The sequence below is a fragment of the Chionomys nivalis genome, chromosome 13 (assembly GCF_950005125.1).
Source record: "Chionomys nivalis chromosome 13, mChiNiv1.1, whole genome shotgun sequence".
In the NCBI taxonomy this organism is placed as follows: Eukaryota; Metazoa; Chordata; class Mammalia; order Rodentia; family Cricetidae; genus Chionomys; species Chionomys nivalis.
Window position 1 is genome coordinate 64,357,375 of NC_080098.1, and position 19,319 is coordinate 64,376,693.

A 19,319-nucleotide genomic window follows, 5' to 3' on the forward strand; every position below is an offset into this window, starting at 1 on the left:
TGATCTATCTTCATACAAAGTCATGTGAATATAAGAGACACTGTGCTCAGCTGGGAGGACACTTGTGACTGAGCATTGGCCACTGGGTGAGGCTCTGGGTTCAGTTTCAACAACCAAAGGAAAAGTAGGGAAGAGTAGAGGGAAAAGGGGAAGGAAAGGAAGGAAGGAGGGGAAGTGGGAGTGTGTCTGCAATAAAACATCCCAGAAATATCAATAAGGCTTTTATGTGTAAGGACAGAAGTTGTGTTCAAGTCTTCTATATTCTCAAAGGCAGCCGTGGTCACTCCCCAGACACAGGATGGCTCTCTACCCAAATGCTGTCTGGATATTGAGTGCGGTGACCACATGTACACACACACACACACACACACACACACACACACACACACCCAAGAAGACACAAAGAGGCTTGTTAACCCCTAAAATGAGGCTTTCTAGAACAGGATGCCTTCATAGTAAGTCCCAAGTTGACAGGACAAGGAGAAAATACTGGCTATGGGCTTTTGCAGTGGTCGGGTCAGGGAAAGCTGAGGACATGTAGGAGGGGGCCATATTTGATGGGATCCTTTACTGCTACCAATGGGAGAAACGGTCATGCTGTCCTCTCAGCCTTCCCAGATAGGTGGCAGAAGGAAAGAAGGAAGAGGTGAGGCATTAGACAGTGGGCCAGACTCTTGGTCTGGTGTGACTTCTTCTTGTCCTGTTCATTATTTTTTTTTAAATATTTATTTATTATGCATACAATATTCTGTCTGTATGTCTGCAGGCCAGAAGAGGGCACCAAAACCCATTACAGATGGTTGTGAGCCACCATGTGGTTGCCGGGAATAGAACTCAGGACCTTTGGAAGAGCAGGCAATGCTCTTAACCACTGAGCCATCTCTCCAGCCCTGTCCTGTTCATTATTAAGCTGGAAACCAAAATGATTATCACGGATTTCTCTTTGCAGTTTGTCGGTTTTGCTCACATAGTTGGAAGCACTGTCATTAGGCACCCGGACATTTGGAACTTAGTGAGTTGACCCTTTTGTGATTGTGAAATGGTTCTTTTAACTGGCAATAAGAGTTACTGTCAAAACTGCATTGATGAGAACCACTCGTGCCTCCTCCATTTGGTTAGTGTTAGGATGGTATGACCATGATCGCCTTTTACTTTTGTGTGTCCATCTACCAGAGCCACTTCCACCTCCCCTCGTTGGGATGATGAACCCGTGCTCACCTTTACCTTATCCTTTGTCTTTATATTTGAGGCATTTTTAAAAACTATAGGCAACATGTCTTGAGTCATGCTGTTAATTTTTTAGTTTTCCAGACAGGGTTTCTCTGTGTATCCCTGGCTATCCTAAAACTTGCTCTGTAGACCAGGCTGGCCTCAAACTCACAAAGAACCACCTGCCTCTGCCTCCCGAGTGCTGGTATTAAAGGTGTGCACCACCACCACCACCAGGCTGAATCCTGCTGTTTATTAAATCTAATATTTCTTACAATATATGTGTATGTATGTATATATATATGTATATGTAATTCCAAAATTGGTCATTACTAACCTATCACCTTGCTATTTGATTTTGATGTTGTCTACTCTTTGGTCCCCTTTTCCTGTGGCCCTGTGACCTTAAATTCTAAAACAACTTCTGTAGCCCTTGGTGCCTGTCTGGCCAACTGACCCACGTGCAGCTGGCTGAGTGGGTGACCACTGCTCATGGTCCTGTGTAGTCTATGATTCTGCAGGAAGAAGCTGCATGGACTCCACTTCATGTTCCTATGTGGGGGCTCAGAGAAGTTGTTCCTTGCTCCGAGTTTACTACCATTGGATTTCTTCCTTCCTCCTGTTCTCTTTGTAGAATTGGTTGGTATTCACTTGTTAGCTTTAAGGTACAAGTAGAGACAAGTAAGTACAGATGGTCTCCACCTTACAAAGGACCAGTAAGCCATATTCTATATACTGAAAATTATATTCTTCTAAATTCCTACATTGAGGACCCATTCACCATGTGACTGTATGGGGAGATGGGGACTTTATGAAGATCAAATGCAATCCTAAGAGTGGGGTCCTTGAACTACTTTTACATGGTACTAGTAAAGAGCGATCAAATGAGGCTGCTATTATGTTATTGCATTTTTAATAAAATGAAAACCTTGAAATCTTAAAAAAAAAGTGGGGCCCTCATCTGCTAAGACTAATATCCTATGAAGAGCACAAATGCAATCTTTCTGTGCAGAGAGAGAGGTCATGGGGGTGCAGAGTGTGATGGGCACTATGTACAAACCAAGAGAGCAGCTCTACAATTTAGCTACTACGTAGGCACTTGGTCTCAGATGTCCAGCCTCTGGAACGGTGAGCGATACACAAGTGAGCTAACCAGTCTATGGTATTTTATATGGCAACCCTGAATGACCAAGTCATCATTTGCTTTGGTTTCCTACAAGTCAAGGCGGTGCTCCCAACGCCAAGTTGCTGGTGTACATGACACAGATGTACAGTCTCATGACCTTGACTGCTGGGGATGTTGGCGGAATGTGAAGCTCTGTATGCCGAGGTTTCCTGGCATACTTTAAATCTCAGGAGTGGAGCACTTGGTCATGATGGATGTAAGTGACATCTAGAGATGCCAGAAACATCCTTAATGTCACAGCACTGTTTGTGGTCCCCAGTGGTGACACGTCTGAGTATTGTGAACATACATTCCCATGCTTGGCTGGAGCAGTCCCTGAACTGCAGCTGTAGATGAGCAACACCTGGGTCCAGTTTTGTCGTGTTTTGATGTTCAAAACCCTAGGAGCTCTGTCTGAGGCCCATGTCTGTGGGCTGCTGGGTTACGGAAAATTATCTCCACATGTCAAGGCAACTCAGAGGTCACCAGCACTTCTTTGAGGGTGCACACGAATTCACGTGTGTAGAGGCCAGAGGACACCACCAGGTGTGATTCCTCAAGTCTTCTCCACCTCTCTTCTTGTGTATATATATAGTGTGTGTGTGCGCGTGCACTAGTGAGATGATGCACTTGTGGGGTTAGAGGTCAACTCCGGGTTATCTGTCTCTATGGCTCTCCAGTTTATTTGTTCGGACAGGTCTCTGAACCTATAGTTCAGCATTTTGGGTCGGCCGGATCAGCAGCAAGCCCCAGGGATCTGTACTCAAGTACATAAGCTCATATAAGCAAGCATGTTGCTCACTGAGCCATTTCCCTAGGCCTACTTATCTGTCCTAGGCAGTCTCTCACTGGCTTCGAACTCTCCAAGTAAGCTAGACTGTCTATCCGACGATTTCCAGGGGGTCCTTCTGTTTCCACCTCCATAGAACTGGGATTACAAGGTGGGCCACCACACCTGACCTTTTGAATATAGGTTCTGAAGATTGAACTCAGGTCAAGTATTACTGACTGAGCCACCTCTCCAGCCTGTTTTTCTGATTTTCCATACATGTGAGCTTTGGACAAACCCTGCCATGGGGGAATATAACTCTTTCTGAAGCTAGCGGTCCTGTTCTCCACCCCCAGGAGGCTTCAGGTTTCATGTTGGCTGGGTCCTTTCCTGATGGTACCCACGAGTTCTGGAAAGCAGGCTCACTTTCAGACTTCCACCATGCTCTTCCTTTAATGGGAACGGATGACTTTGGGCCAGAGAAAAGCTGAGTAGGCAAAAGGGACCTTGAATCTGTGCCTGAGAAGGGGCACTGGGTGATGAGCCTCCAGGGCCTGGCAGAGAATGGGCTGAACCCTCCCCCAAAGCCCTCCCCACCCTTATCTATCTCCTGCCTGCCCCCATGACCAGTGGAAAGGAGGAAGTTTGAAATACCAAAGTCCTGTCTCCCCCAAAATATGTTTTATTCTTGCATTACATTTGTGTTTCCAATTGTGAATAAAAAATGGTTAGAAAGTGGTTACAAAACAGCGTGAGTGGGCTAGAGAAGTGGCTGCCCTGGCGTCTGTCAGTTCTTCGCCTGATGATGCAGTGTGGGCCTGGCGTAGAGGCCGGCTCAGTCGGGTTTTTCACTCTCAGGATCTAGAAAACAAAATGGCCACAGCTCACTATAGGCCTCGGAGGCACTGGCCTCACCCAAGGCTGGGCCCTGATGCCCCTGCACACAGCCCTGCCTAGGCACCTTTCTCAGGGGCCAGAGCCATGCCGGGACGAGACTGTGTGTTGTACAGCGTTCTGTTCTCTGCACAGAGCATGGCTGTCACCTGGTTGTCTTCTTCTAAGAACAGCTAGTCACTTAGCAATGATCTAAGTCCGGAAAGACAAGGCCTCACCCCTGTCCCACTGAACCATCCTAGATTGAGCTGGCCTTGGCCTGGGAGCAAACAGTAACCTTCAATTTCTGCTTCTGAATAGGGCCCATGCCAAGATGAGGTACAACGATACAGCTGCGGGGGCCGAGTACAGGAAGGAAGCCTAGAGCTGTGTCTCAGGACAGCCACCTCAGCAGGATGTACCCCTGCTGTCAGGGCCAGGTCTGCAGCGCACCCACACAAGGCTGTCCGTGAAGCACTTGCTGGACAACTTAGCGCAAGTCTTCTCCCTAAACCATCGCCTTCCATAACGCCCTGGGCTCCCTGAAGGCCAGTGCCTCCCTCTCATATGACTACGGTCGGTGCCTGCCCAGCTCTACTCAGCACACCCAAGAGCCTGAAAGAGAAGCCCCAACCATGAGGAAGGTGGTAACCAGGAGCTCCTAGGACTCATACGAACGAGGTTTTCTAGGACCTCGTGACAGCTCTGACAGGACTGGAAATGCAGTCTGCTCTCTGTGAGACTCACCCTTTCTCCCTGCACTTCTGAAAGCAATGCACATGCAGTCTGGCTTGCAGCCCAGCCAATAGTCTGCAGAGCAGGCTGCAATGTCAGGTTTGAGATAACGGCCTGGTAACAGTGGGCCTGGGCCACCCCCAGCAGGCGCAGTGCTGGGAGACAGGCAACCCCACCAGAGGTTTGGCTCTTGTCTCCCAGCCCTATGAGCTCCACCCCTCGGGTACAGGACTATGGCTGCTGGCTCCAAGCAGAGGCCATGCAGGCCCACCTGGACGACCCATACCTATCTTTTACAAGGCCATAGTTTGGCTTTGGTATGAACAGAGGGCAAGAAAAAAGCTGTCATTTCACAGTATTTTCAAGCAAACGTTTATTTTTCTCCTTCGCACATACAGTCTCTTAGAGATCCCATGCCACTAGCGTTCTCACAGTAGGAAAGGACTTGGGCGCAGGAGTGAGAGAAGGCAGGCTCCCCTTCACTAAGAAGTGGGCCTGTGTGGTTTTCAGACCAGACACAGAGAACAGAAATCTCTTATTGCAGTATTGTGGCCCGGCAGATGACTCTGCTCAGCCCCCTGAAAATTCAATTCTAACTGAATTGATGGCATAGTGTATTTAAACCAAAATAACTGAGCTGGTTCTTATGAGTACAGCTTAACTGTACAGTTCACAGCAGGGTCACCCCAGGCAGCCCACCCTCCAATCGGAGGCGTAAAACATTTGTTCAGAGGGAGTCAGGGGCTTTCATCTCCCCCCCAGAACAAGTATCATGGAAACCTCCAGAAATGCTCCACCCCTTAGCAGGCAGGCCTGAGGACGGCCTGGAGAGGCATTTGCAGGGAAGGATGGGCAGATCACAGGCTTCTATGAAAACCATGGACAAGGAAGAAAGTGACTGGGGACCCCTGAGCTGAATGGTGGTGTTTGCCTGTAGGTGCTCCTAACAGCCTCCTGGCTATCAAGGCATTCACCCGTTTGTTTCTTGGCAGGATCCTCACGGCTCAGCAAAGCTGCAGACTCTCCTCAGAGGGGGTGTCAACTTCAGGTGGGCCCTGTGGCTGTTACTGAAGACACCCAGGGTGACCTCACTCTATCACGGACTGAGCAAGGTTCATCCAGCATTTGCAGGTCACATTGTCAATGTTCACTTTAGTTTCTGTTTTTAGGCATTTACACTAGAACTATCTATTTCACATCTGTACCCCATTCTCATCTCTGCAACATAACACAGCAGAGACAGCAACGCAGCAACGCGCATGTCAACCGTAATGAGATCCACCTTTGCTTTTGGATCAGTGGCCTTTTTAAACATGTCTTTCCATCAGGAAACAGAAAAGCTGGAATTCAAGGCACTGGGCTGCTGCAGGGGAATGACGAGGTTCTAATCCTCAATCAAGGACAGGCAATGGGGTGTGAAGACTGCCTGTGTTGACTGCAGGGACCTACGGGTGAGGGGGTCTGAGGCAGCGGGGGAAGTGTCTTGCTGCCCTCTCATGCCCCCTGGGCTGGAGCTCTCTGCCCTGTGCCCATGTGAAGGAGTCATGAGGAGGCCAAACCACAACTGGGTTCTTCCACATGCTTCCGAGTGCTCCATCTGGCCAGGGCATGGCAGAGGGCTACGTGATGTGCAGCCGGGGGCCTGGCGTGCTGATAACAGGTGGCCGCAGAAACACTGGCAGCATAGGGACCTTAGGGGGGCTCTGACTTCCCCAAGTGCCCTGTGAGTTCCCTGAGGCCACCCAGGGCCCCCAAGACACAGGAACAGGGATCAGGCCTCCATACTGACTCAGAGGCAGTGCACAGGGAGGGCCTGAGAGGCTGGAGAGGACAGTACCTGGTATGGGCACAGGCAGGGCTGGGGCGGCTCCAGGAATGGTTGTGGCGGACAGAGGGCCGGGTGCTGGGGCCAAACACGGTGTCCCCACTCCTGCTCGAGGCACAGTTGTCTATGAGACACAGAAACAAAGAGGAAGGCACAGGGGGCTGCAGTCAGTCGGTCTCCTTGTGTAGTCCAAGTGCTGGTGTGGGAAGCAGCTGCCCTCCCGCCCCTGATCACTACACTGAGGGAGAGGCACCTGTGGGCCATATGCTCCAGCTGTCCACAAGCCAGACGGAGTTTGGAGCAGAACCTGCCGGGTGTGGAAGGGTACATGAGTAACTCGCACACTTCCACCCAGGTGACACCATGGCCTAGTAACCACTATGCATCTACAGTAGCCCAGGAGGCGTGCGGGAGCAGGAACTCTGGGGCAGCCCTCTGTACTCCCAGCCAGGCGCAGTGGCCTTAGAGGCAGGGAAAGGAGTGGTTGATGGGTTCCAGAACCAGCATCTCTGATGTCCGGACTGGATGTGACTACAGTGAGAGAGATCAAGAACTGGCAGTCCACAGCATCTACACAGACATAGTTGGGAAACCGAAGAAAGTAACTACAAAGGTTTGGCATCCCAGTCCAGTGGGTTTTGCTGCCTCACAGAGACAGGAGAAGCCCCACTGGAAGGCCTATGCTGGAGTTCCCTGGTGAGCACATATGAGGCCCTGGCTTCTATCCTCTGACCACAAACACATACATGACAACACACACCCCAGCTAGTGTTCTCCACACAAGGCAGGATGGAGACTCATCAAGCCCCACACCCTTTACAGAGGCATGATCAGCAGTGAAGGCCTCCATGGAGCCAGCAGCCGTATCTACAGAGGGGTAATGCTAGGCGCTTCCCCAAAGTGCCTTCAAACTTCTGGTCAACATTGTGAGGGACCCAGCCAAGGTAAGACGAGAAGAAAAAACGCATAATAGCAGAAGACAAGACTATGTGTAGAGAAACCCACAGGAAAGGCTGAACAAGCAAATTTCGCAGGATCACAGGCTTCTAGGCACCAGAATTGGTTACACTTCTGCATACTAGAAACACTCAATGGGGACACAAAGTTTTCAGGACTGCACAGTTAGTAGCACTCCCAATCATCAACCACCCGGGAGGGATCCTACAAAGATATAAAGAAACAGATGCCAAGTTGATGGAACACTCAAGACTGGTAATATGGCGAACCTATTCAGTTCACTGAAAGACTTAATCCACTGTTAAGAGAGGCTCCAGTGGGTTACCTTAAGAACTGCAAACATTTAGGACCCAGAAAAACCAAGAGACTCTTGCAGTTCAACAGTGGATGTCCTAGCCCACCAAATAGTAAGCTTATTGCAAAGCTGCAGCAGGGCAACGAGAGTGTTGTTCCCATGCTGCTGGGACTGGAAAGGAAGGTACTGCAGTAAGTAGATAAGCTATGGCCCAGACAACAGCTAAAACAGCAAAACTCCTAGAAGAAGAAAAAAAAAAACTACGAAAAGACTTTTGCTTCATGCTTAGTACCAAAAAGTAGAAGAGGAAGTTGGAGATCTGTAAGAGTTCCTGTGTAGAAGTGTGGGGACTCGCGCGCAGACTCCTAGTGCCTGCAGTCTGGTGTGGTAGCACACATCTGTGACCCTAGCACTGGGGAGGGGCAGAGAAGGGTGGATGCCTGGAAAGAGAGAGAGAGAGAGAGAGAGAGAGAGAGAGAGAGAGAGAGAGAGAGAGAGAGAGAGAGAGAGACCCTGTCTCAAAAAGGAGAAGGTAGTGAGGGAAAGAGAAAACACTAGATGTTGGCATTTGGTTTCATAAACATGCCTACATATAAGCACGTGCACACATACAATACACTACACACATGCGTGTGCACACACACACACCTGGCCAGGCACTCTACAGAAGATGCCTGTTAAAAATAAGAACGTGTGCTCAAAGACAAATCAAGACAATTAAACTCTAGATCTCAAATTATTTTTATAATTTTTTCCAACACAATATCCTTCACACAATATTACAACCTCACAAGGCGAGACAAGGAACCAAGGAGTGAAGCTGTGGGAAGAAGGAAACCAGGGAACCGGAAGAGACTGTGTAAATGAGATGCATCACTGAGACATTCGGCTGAGAATTTTAAACTTTTTTTTAATTACTTTTTATTTATGTGTATGTGTGTGTATATGTGTCTCTGTGCAGGTGTCTATGAGGGCAGAAGAGGGCCCTGGATGCTCTGGAGCTGGAGTTACAAGCAGCTGTGAGCCTCAAGACATAGGTGCTGGGAAATGAACTTGAGTCCTCTGCAAGAGTCAGAAAGGCTACAATTAGTGGCCCGGCCAATTTAAGAAGTTTTTCTGTTTTACTCTAGTGCTGGGGGCCCAAACCAGGGTCCTCACTAACACGAGGCAAACACTCTGCCAACAATTCCCAGTCAAACCTAAGAATCTTTCTAGAGAACATCAAGCCAGAGAGAGAGAAAGAAATAGTAAGAGTTAGAAATGAAGGAAATATACAGCAAAGAATATCATCAAAGATAATAAAGTTCTTTGAAATGGCTCATAAAATTAACAAAGCCTTAAGATATAAGGACAAAAGGCAGGAAGGGAAGGAAGGACAGACACACAGAGGAACAGAGACAGAAGAACACAGAAAGAAGTGGGGCATAAATCATCAATACCAGGAACGACACACAGCTTTGGGATCGGGCAAACAGCAACAAAAGGCTTACAGTGATTAAGTGGCAACTGATTTGAAAGTTTAGGCAAATTTAGGGAAGAAGTAGTAACTACTAGGGCAGCAGAATTTAACAAGACTGTCAAGACAGAACACTCAAATGGCATTAGGACTGGAAAAGAAACCAGATTCTTAAGGAAAGCCTTCCCCAAGAGATGGACAGATGTGTGATGAGTTCTGCCAGCATCACCTATTGTAGGAGGTAGCAAGCAATATTCACAGCAGGCTTCCAATTCCTTGTGTGTTTGGGAGGATTCAAAGCCTAAGTTCACAGAGGGATGTTTTCCACACTGAAAACAGCACCCACAAGATACTTCAGCCCAGATGGATTCACCCATGAGCTTCAGGAGTCACCAATCTTCCACAAATTCCTCCAGAAAGTTGGAAAAGTGGGGACACTCCGACAGCTAGCTCTCCCAAAACTGCAATGTGCGCCAAGACCTGCAAGGGTGGCTACTTGTCCTGCCTCATGTTGGCCCCAGTTGGATGCAGCTGCCACTTAGGAGTGAGGGGTACACCTGCCCTTCCTATAGCCTGGAGACAAATGGATGTAATGCAGATGGAGGTGTGTCTGTCCACAAAGACGGTGTGTGGCCTACTTGGGACTGCCTAAGGATTCTGCTGTACCTGAGTTCTAGGGTCACAGGCATAGCCTGTCCCTGCTGGCCACAAGGACCACAGGAAGTCACTTTTACCTCCTACTCACCACAGGACAAAGGCCTACTTCTTTTTTTTCTTCTTCCTTCCTTTTTTTTTTTTTTTTTTTTTGAGAGAGGGTTTCTCTGTGTAGCCTTGGTTGTCCTGGAACTCACTCTGTAGACCAGGCTGACCTCAAACTAAAAAATCCACCTGCCTCTGCCTCGTGAATGCTGGGATTAAAAGTATGTGCCACCACCACCGAGCAAGGCCTAATTCTTTTGGAGAAGATGGACCCTGATCATGAAAGTCAAGTCCTTAGCATGATGGCCATCTGGCACACGGGATCCCAGCAATAGCTCATAACCACTATGCCTACCATTTCCCTCCCAGTAGAGCCTGTGCCCCTGCTCACTCACAGCCCGTGCCTCGCCAGAGGCCTCCATGTCATGCAGCTTCTGCGTCTGCTTCAGCTGGTTGAGTGTGGGCTTCAGTTGCGCCGCCCCCACCGTCTTTGTTGTCCACTCGTCCACCAGCTTGTGCAGATCGTCGGTGAAGGTACCTTTCTTGTTGTTGCTGTTGTTCACCTGTGCCTGGACGTGCAGGGTGGGCTGGGGACCTGGCTCAGGGCCTGGGGCCAGGCTGCTGGTGGAAGACCCTGGGGAGTCATATAGGCCAGGATTGGTGACGCCACACACTCACTCAGCACCACTGACAGGCTGGCCGCAGTCATTCTCACATGATGGCTGGGACAATCAATGGCCTCACTCTGGCCAAGCAACACCTTGCTTCAAGAGGCGGTCTGCATCAGTGGGCCTTGCTGCCCAGTGTTAGGCACCATGAGGCTCTGTGTAGGCTATGGGTGACTGGGCTGTACCAGGCAGCCTCACTTGTTTCTTAAGCCAGGCCAGGAAGACGACCCTGAGCAGGTGGCAGTCTCCATTAACAGTCTCCCATAGGCCTACCACAGCATATTCCATGAGACTCACACATGTGAGAGCATGGGGAACTCACGGCACAGCCAGATACAAATGGGCACTGGCATCCCAGGGGCAGGGGCAGAATCTCAGGGTACTCTCTGGCCTACTTTGTAGAATGTTCAGCATGTGAGTGTCACCACCAGCCTTCCAGCACCCCCTGGGCAGACTGTTCATTGTGCTCCTGTGTATTTTAGCTGGAACCCAAGACAAGGAAATGGTGCCTTTTCTTATCCGAGCACTTGGAAAGGTGGTAATAAAAGATACCACACCTAGAGTCCCTCGGGTGGGCTCCACACCCTCCAAGCCACAGCTTAGTGATACTGGGATGCTGGGAGCCAGGAGTCACTCTGCAGACTAGAGAGCTTGCCTGCTTCTGTGAGAGATTGTTTTTACGGCCCACACAGGACTTATTGAATTGCCTCCTCCCTTCCTCCCCTACCCATGCACGTAATTCCACCTAGCAATTTTGAATAAGCCAATTTAAAATGTTTATACACATCACCAAAAAAAAAAACCCAGACAGCTAATGACCATCTCTTCAAACAAGCTGTTCCAAAATGTAGTGAACTTTAGTGGCCAGCAACGGGGAAGCATAAACAAAGGGTTACACATTAGTGATGAGACTCAACACACAACTATTGCTACATGAGGTTTTCAGCCAGGGGGGAAAAAGATGAAGGGGATTAAAAAACAAAAAGACAAGAAAGAGCAAAGGGGTGTGTGTGAGTGGCCCAGGTCGACTAACAACCTTCCAGTCTTGGTCTCACTCCTTGGGAAGCACTCATCATTAACACTTCAAAGAAGCACTGAAGCCTAAGGTTTTGGAAGGACCCAATTAATAAACAGTAATATGCGGACACTGCGGAGAAGGACAGGCCTATTAAGAAGTGACTGGCAAGATGGCACAAACTCTAGGAAGCATGGAGACACAAAGAGGAGCTAGGAAGAAGCAGTTATCCAGACAGGCAGAAGCAAAGCAGAACCCTGAGGGTCAGGGGCAGAACAGGCCACACGTCCGTGGGAGGCCCTGATACGCACTAGCCACGACAAAGCCCATGCGATGAGAGGGGACAGAGGGGGTAAAAAAAACACAAAAACCAGATAATTACTACTGCTGTGTTCTTTGCCTAGGCAGAGACGCTTCAGGGCTGACCCTGTAAGGGAAGAACAAAGGACACAAGACCACAGGGTTAGGCAGAACAGCACACACCACATGTAAGCAAAAGTCATCAGTGTGCAGGGAGGGACAGACACAGGCAGCAGTCGGAGAGGGAGGCCAGCCTGGCCTGGGAGAAGGGGGTGACGTCCCCAGAGTTCGTGTGCAGGCTCTTATGGCCTTCGCTGAGGAGGTAGAGGTGCCAGGGCAAGCCCCCAAGCTTCAGGGAGAAGTGTTTTGTCTCTAAAAGCATATTCCAGAAAAAGAGAAAGAAAAAAGAAAAACCAGAAAAACAAACCAAAAAAAAAAAAATTGCAAAGCACACCGCATGGGTTTCAAACACCAGGCCTTTGTGAGTCCCACTGGTTGAGGCAGGGAAACCCACTGAAAGTCAGCCATGGGGTCCCCGAATGGAGCCAGGCTCAGCCTGGGCTGGCCACCAAGGCCACCAGAGGTTTTCCAAGTGCAAAAAGATACATTGTTTTGCAGGTCTGAGGCCAATTCTGGATCCCAGATGGCTGCCTTGGACTAGGTCAGACGGGCATCTAGAAGGGTTATTAGCGAGTCTATCTTGGGGTTGATAAGGATTTGGGGAGACATCGTGCCTCTTCTCTCTGCCAACTCACTTTCCCCACGGGCATGGGAAGCGGCCTTACTGGACGATCACTAAAATCGTCCCCACTCTAGCCCCACTATCCTGAGTTTGTCTGGGGTCCCATGGGCAACATACAGAATGTGACATCTGGCAGTGTAGAGGGGTAGAGTAACCCAGTGACCCAGGGCCAGCCTAGGCTACAGCAGGTGCTGTGATTGTATCTTAATCTATGGCCACTCTGGGACCCACAAGGAAGAGCTCAGACTTCCCCAAGGTCACTTGGCAAAGCCACACTAGCATAGCAGGTCTGTATTCCAGCCCCATCTCCCCTCTCCGAAACACATGCTCCAGGAAGGGGGTGCTCTCACACAAGGCACTGGCTCATAGGCCTGGTACTCTTGCCCTGAGGGATAGGATAGTGCATAACCGCTGGCCACACCTCAGTCAGAATTAGCCCGTGCATTGTTCCTGAAGCACAGCTGCAATGGATTTATTCATTTAGATTTATTCATTTGGATTTATTAGTTTATTCTGTATGGGTTTCTAAGGTTACAGTGGGGCAATGGGGTATTTGTTGAGTAATTCAATTTTCAAATTGAAAGAGGGGAGATAAACAGGAGGGATTTGGAAGATACTGTGTGTTGTGGGGAGGGAATCTAAATCTACTTTTGGAGGAAAAGGGGCTGTGAATAGAATGCCAGAGGGACTGCTGTGGTTGGCCTTCCTGGATTCCAGACTCAGGTGACCATGGCCATCAGCTCCCATCTTCCATATTGCTCCTGGATTGGTTCTAGATGACCAGAGTAGGCAATGCTAGTCTCTGGACAAATCAGCCGGTGTTTGTCATTTTATGTCAACATTTAGGCCACACCGCTCTCTGGCAGGACTTGGTGCAAAGTCTCAGGGGAACATCTAGGACTCCATGTTGAAAGTCCTGCATATCCCTAGATGGCTCCCAATATACCAACGGACAGGGTCTCTATTTAGGCATCTGATGCACAAGCTTGGCCCCCATCACTACTATGCCAGGATAGGTACTTTGCAGCCTCCTGCTACTCAGGATAGCACTAGGTGAGCAGATAAAACCAGCCAGAGGCAGGATGGTTTCAACCAGTCCCAGCCTGATCTCCCTGGATATCCCATTTGTCCCTGCAGTGAGGTGAGGGCTTTGGTTCAAACCATGAACCACACGGGTCAACAGCACATCCTCTCCAGAGTCTCACAGTCATCACCCTGAGGACCTGAGCTGGCAACAAGGACTTCTCAAGCATGGCAGATATAAAGCTCAGGAGGAAAGACAAGGACAAATACTTAAAAGAGGGGCTCCAGCCTCACATCTCTTCTCTGCATCCCAGTATTCAAACATTGATGAGGTTCATAGAACAGGCCTCCTCGGGGAGTCAGCCCTCCTGGTACCAGGTCCCCTATAATCAGCCCTCCCGGTACCAAGTCCCCTATAGTCAGCCCTCCTGGTACCAGGTCCCCTATAGCCAGCCCAAGTGTTTCAGCTTCATCCCCATCCCAACCTTCCACAGGCCAGCTCTAACTACAGACTACTAGACAACCCCCCCTCAACCTCCACCCAATTCTGATGTCAAGGCTAATATACCCCCAGAGCTGTTTCTATATTGAACAATCCTTATTCTCAAGTGGTGACAATAACTGAAAAAAAACTACCCAGGACGCATCAGTTCAGAAACAAGATATGGTTTAGTCCATCATGAAACCATTTTTACTAGGCCTTGAGCTGTATAGTCCTGGGTCTTACAGAGCCTGGAGCCAACATGCCCGCTTTCACATCCCTCTATGGTAAGCCTAGGCTACAGAGTGTGTAAGGGGTCTCCTGTGTGCCCTGCTGGGGGACCTCACTGGACTCTCTCACCACCAGCAAGAGATAAGAACAATGCAGAGAGAAAAAGGCTGGAAAGGCTTCCGAGGGTTCCCGCACCAGATCTGAGGCAAATGAGAACAGGATGAAGTAACAACACATTGTGAGACCTCATGTTTCCTATGGTACAGAAAGAAACAAGAGGTGCCCATGCCTGCCTGAGCATGGGTAGGATAGGGCACAAAACAAGTGTCTCAATAGGCTGTACCCACAGTTTCTCATGAGCAGACACCCAAGTTCAGCCTTGGGTTCTGACTTGAATTTTTCCTCCTCAGTTCCATGGCCATTGTTTTTTTAGAACAAATATGGCTGACTGAATGCCACTGTCTACCACAGGAAGGGACATGCAAGTGAGTCAGCGGATCTGTGCCAGGACCCTGTCCAGACGGGAGGCGGAAACTGATAGAGGTCCACACTCCCTGGAGGCCTGTGATGGGTTTGAGTAAGAACGGTCCCCACAGGATCATACATTTGAATGCTTAGTCATTGGGGAATGGCATTACTTGAGAAGGATTAGGAGATGGGTGTGGCCTTGTTGGAGGAAATGTGTCCCTGGGAATGGGCTTTGACATTTCAAAAGCCCAAGCCAGGCCTAGTATCTCAGTCTCTTCCTGCTGCCTGTGGATCTGGATGTTAAACTCTCAGCTCCTTCTCCAGTACCGTATCTGCTTGCATGCTACCATGCTCCCCGCCATGATGATAATGGACTAAATCTCTGAAACTATAAGCAAGCCCCCAATTAATGTTTTCTTTTATAAGACTTGCTGTGGTCAATGGTGTCTCAAGAGAGCTCTATGACAAGGCCTTTCCACCCACAGCCCATCTCTACCTGACCCTTGTCTCACGTCTACCTCTGCCTCTGGAGCTCTCTAATGCTCTTCCTGACTCCACCTGAGACAGGTCCTCCTGCCCACCTAGTGACTTGAGCTCAACTTACCCTCCTGGGGCTCTTTTTCCTTCTCTGGGCTTCACAGAAGCCCAGATATTTCTGTACTAAAAGTTTAAGAATGTTTTGTTTTCTTAGTGCCTTCTCTCTCTAGGAAGTAGGGGTATCACACGCCAAAGACATGAACTGATACCGTGTAGGTTTGAACAAGGCCACCCGGATCACACAGCTTCCGAGGCAGGCATACTGTAGCATCTTACCAGCCACCTGTGCACTCTGCCCTGAGGGCCCTTCTCTCCTCTCAGCCTCACGGCCAGGCTCCATCCTTCCACCATTTACCCTCTCACACTCATGAAGCACTGCCCCCTGTCCCCTACTGACTCATACTTCATGCTCGATTCTCACATCTCCTCTTGAAGACACTCTGCAGGTTACCCAGAAACCAGCACACAGACATACAAACGGATGTCTCAACGAGAGGCTAGATCCCTAAAACTCAGAGGCCAGCAGCCTGCAGGATAAAAGAGCCTTTAGGGCTTCACTTCCAGAGTGCGCTAGCCCAAGATTCTCCATACAATGTACCACAGTGAGAGGTGCCAGAGTAGGGACTCACCTAAGCTCTGCCTGACAGCCACTTGAGAACATGTAAGGGTCAGAGGATGCTGAGCCAGCCCAGCCTGCCTTGATAGGCCAGGCTGTAGACCAGCAATCCATGTGCAGGCAGTGTAACAACTGAAACCACCCAGTCAAGCCTGCTCAGATGTCCCCTCCTTCTGGTCCTCTCTCCCCACTGTTTCTTAGTCTCAGGCCAGTAACTCACAGTGAAACCAACGAACACCATTCAAAGACATGACCTGAACTAGAGAAGCTGCCCTCAGGAGGCATGACTGTGCTCGCTTTGACAAACTGTCATGTTCTCTGTTCCAGGCACAGGACATACCCAGAGTTCCAGGTGCTGTCACACCTAGTGACCACCCTCTTATGAGTTGTGTCCCCACCAGCCATAGTCAGAACAGGCATCAGGCAAGCAGGGGCCAGAATGAGGCTAGCGGGTGGGTACACAGACCGCCTTCTGCAGAAATATGGGGGACACACAAAGGGAGCCCTCCCAGCCCTTTTCATCCTCAACTCAGTAACTGACCGGAAGCTAGAGAGACGCACTGCAAGTCAGATGTCACTGTGCCACAGCGGGCAGACTACTGAACAGACAAGAAGATGCTGGGAAGCCCCTGGCACTTCCGCATAGCCATGTGCCCTTGACCCGTCCACCTGGAGGAGGTGGCCCACCATGGGCCTCTGATGCAGGGAGTAGGGAATGGCAATGGTCACCTACCACAGACATGGTCTCTGGGTCCCCACAAGCACAATGTATCTTTATTGTACAAGCAAAAAGTCATGTGCCCCAAACCAGCATCTCCAATCCAATTGTCAAAAAACCTTATTTTCTTTTTTCAGTTAAAAAAGACAAAAACCCTAAAAGCTCTACAACTTTGGGTTGATTTGCCAATCATCGTGAGGGTTAAAAACAAATCGCACCAGAGTGAGTTGGTCCCAGCAGGTGAGCATCCTGGGTACTAGAAACGTGTCCCAGTATATGTGAAGGAGGCTGGCACTAGGTGTGAGTCTGGTGGAAGGGGGAGGAGCTGCCTCACTGGCTTCATCCCTCACGTCACATGGGTCAGCTGAAGACTTACGGAGCAGAGCGCCCCAGCTGGGTGGGAAAGAACAGGGACCCAGGCAGAATGCAGGCTCCAACGTATGAACTACGTGGAATGGGGCAGGTATCTATTAATCTTTCTAGGTTGGCGTGAGCAGAGGGTAGGGAGAGATGGCAGAGAGGACTACCCTGCATGGGAGGGTAGAGGGTCAGGAAGCCCTAGTTGGAACAAGTCCTTTGTTTTGCAGTTCAGGAGATGGGACCCGGGGCCTGTCTTTTGCATGCTAGGCAAGGGCTGTGCCACTGGTTTATACCCCCGAGACCCCTGAAGCACATTATTAGCATCTCCACATGCAGGGAGTGGGAAAGAGGGTGGAGATGGGGCTGGGTGCTAGCCTTTGGCCCTACACAGAAGTCACACCCTCCAGGGATATCAGAGCTGTCATCTGTCTGCTATATGCATTTTGTGGGAGTCCAGGTATGTGTGTAACACACTGGGTATCTGGAGAAGGTTGGGGTTGTCTTTTTGTTGTCATTGGAACTGGGAGACAGCAGACATGTATGCTGGCCACAATTACAACAGAAAACTACGTCCAACATCCAAAGAAAAGAAAAGGTATGAGGTGATGGGAAGGGTGCAGAATGCCCTGGTGTACGTGGTGGAGGGGCCACGGGGGAGGTAGGTATGCTATTGCGCATGGTTTTGGTGCCTGGGCGCAGCCAAGAGCATGCACACAGCTGACTGTAGTTGGGTGACTATGGACACTGTGTACGGTGGAAAAGGCTTGTGGGGTCCACCTTTTTACATGGAGGAGGTGACTTCAAGGGCTGGAGTGGCATCCTATGAAATGTATGAGAGGTAATGAAGACGGGGTGGGGAGGGGAGAAACCAAGGGCCAGGAGGTGGGAAAATACAAAAGAACAAATACAGACAGATGGACACAGATACGGGTCCACTGAGGAATCGAGCACGAGGCTTGCTACTAGACTTATAGGCCCCTCTCTCAGACGTTGGGTGGTAAACCGTCCAGCCTGCAAATGAATATAAAGGGAAGAAAACAGAGAGACACTTATCAAGTACAGGTTGCTGCGATTCCTCCTCCACACCAACAGCCACACCAGCCTTGTAACTTAACATCCATGGCTCCATCTAGCCCAGCCCAAGCACCAAAGCCACTGGCCACAGAATGGGAGGAAACAGTAGGAGCAGAAGAGAAGCGGCCCGGAGGAGGAGGTGGGGTGGGGCAGGTGGGGCACCTTTATCAGTCACCATGATTTCTCTGGACAGAGATGGTGAGGACAGGAAAGCGCCTTATCGAGCAGCTGCTGCCGTCCACGGCAGTGATGAGCAGACATCCCAGCCTGAGAGCTGAGCCCTTGTCCCCTAGCCGTCCTGTGGACTTTGGAAGGACCCGGTGTTTACCACCGTCTGGCTCTGCTGTGGGAAGCGGGCAGGGCAGGGTAGCCAAGGCCTAGGAACAGGCATCGCAGAACACAGCAAGATGCCAGGCCCTGTTCCCTCCCCAGTCATCGGGCTGATCCCTCCTGGTCCTGGCCACTTCCTGAGGTCCACTTTAGCAAACCCATCACCTGCCTCTGAGCCGCTTACATGGCGGGACAATTCCATTCTTTGTGCCCAAAGACTACACCTTTACATTTTTTTTCCTTTTTTTGTTTGTTCTTTATAAAGCTCTGGCCCCCTCTACACACACAGACGTGCTCCTGGGACACCACTGAGGCCCTACGTGGCTGGCACATGCTTGGAGACAGGCAAGCTGGAAATCACCTTGGCCACGCGCTCCGCCTCCATCACTGGCTAAACCGGAGCAGATGTCTGTGGACAGGGAGGCCCGGACGGAGCAGGGCTGCTGGGTCTGAACTGCCTTGGTGCCCGGGGGCGTGCTGGCGTGGGCAGGGTCCTTAGTGGGAGGGCCTCTGCTGGAGTCAGACAAATGACCTGGGCGAGGGGGGGAGAAGAGGTGACAGGCACCATGAGGCGCCAAGGGGCAGGGAAGGAAGGGTGTGGCTGGGGTGGCTTCCGACTCTCTGGCTGGGTGACCTTGAGGAAGTTGAGCCTCCTTAAGAAAACCAGTGCACAGACAAGATCCTAGTCTAAAGTGCTGGGGCTAATCAAAGAAAGTATCCCCTTTACTAACCCCCAGTGCCATGCCAGACCTATGCTGTGGAAGGTAATAGGT

At 50.1% G+C, this 19,319-nt stretch overlaps 1 protein-coding gene across 10 annotated transcripts in view; it reads right to left on the reverse strand.

Annotated features, from left to right (window-relative positions):
• Positions 1–3,814: 3,814 nt before the first annotated feature.
• The window catches only part of Wnk2 (WNK lysine deficient protein kinase 2), a 107,330-nt gene continuing 91,825 nt past the window's right edge, over positions 3,815–19,319 (reverse strand). For 4 of the 10 annotated variants that reach the window (XM_057788117.1, XM_057788115.1, XM_057788114.1 and 1 more), the window contains exons 25-29: positions 18,908–19,078; positions 18,055–18,153; positions 12,049–12,093; positions 10,379–10,617; positions 4,092–6,700 (exon numbers count right to left, since the gene is read on the reverse strand). In XM_057788117.1, coding sequence (XP_057644100.1) covers positions 6,371–6,700; positions 10,379–10,617; positions 12,049–12,093; positions 18,055–18,153; positions 18,908–19,078 — 884 coding nt within the window. In that variant the 3' untranslated portion in view covers positions 4,092–6,370. Of the gene's footprint in view, positions 4,005–4,090; positions 6,701–10,378; positions 10,618–12,048; positions 12,094–18,054; positions 18,154–18,907; positions 19,079–19,319 lie in introns of those variants that run through there. The other 6 variants (XM_057788119.1, XM_057788122.1, XM_057788116.1 and 3 more) reach the window with 6 other exon arrangements.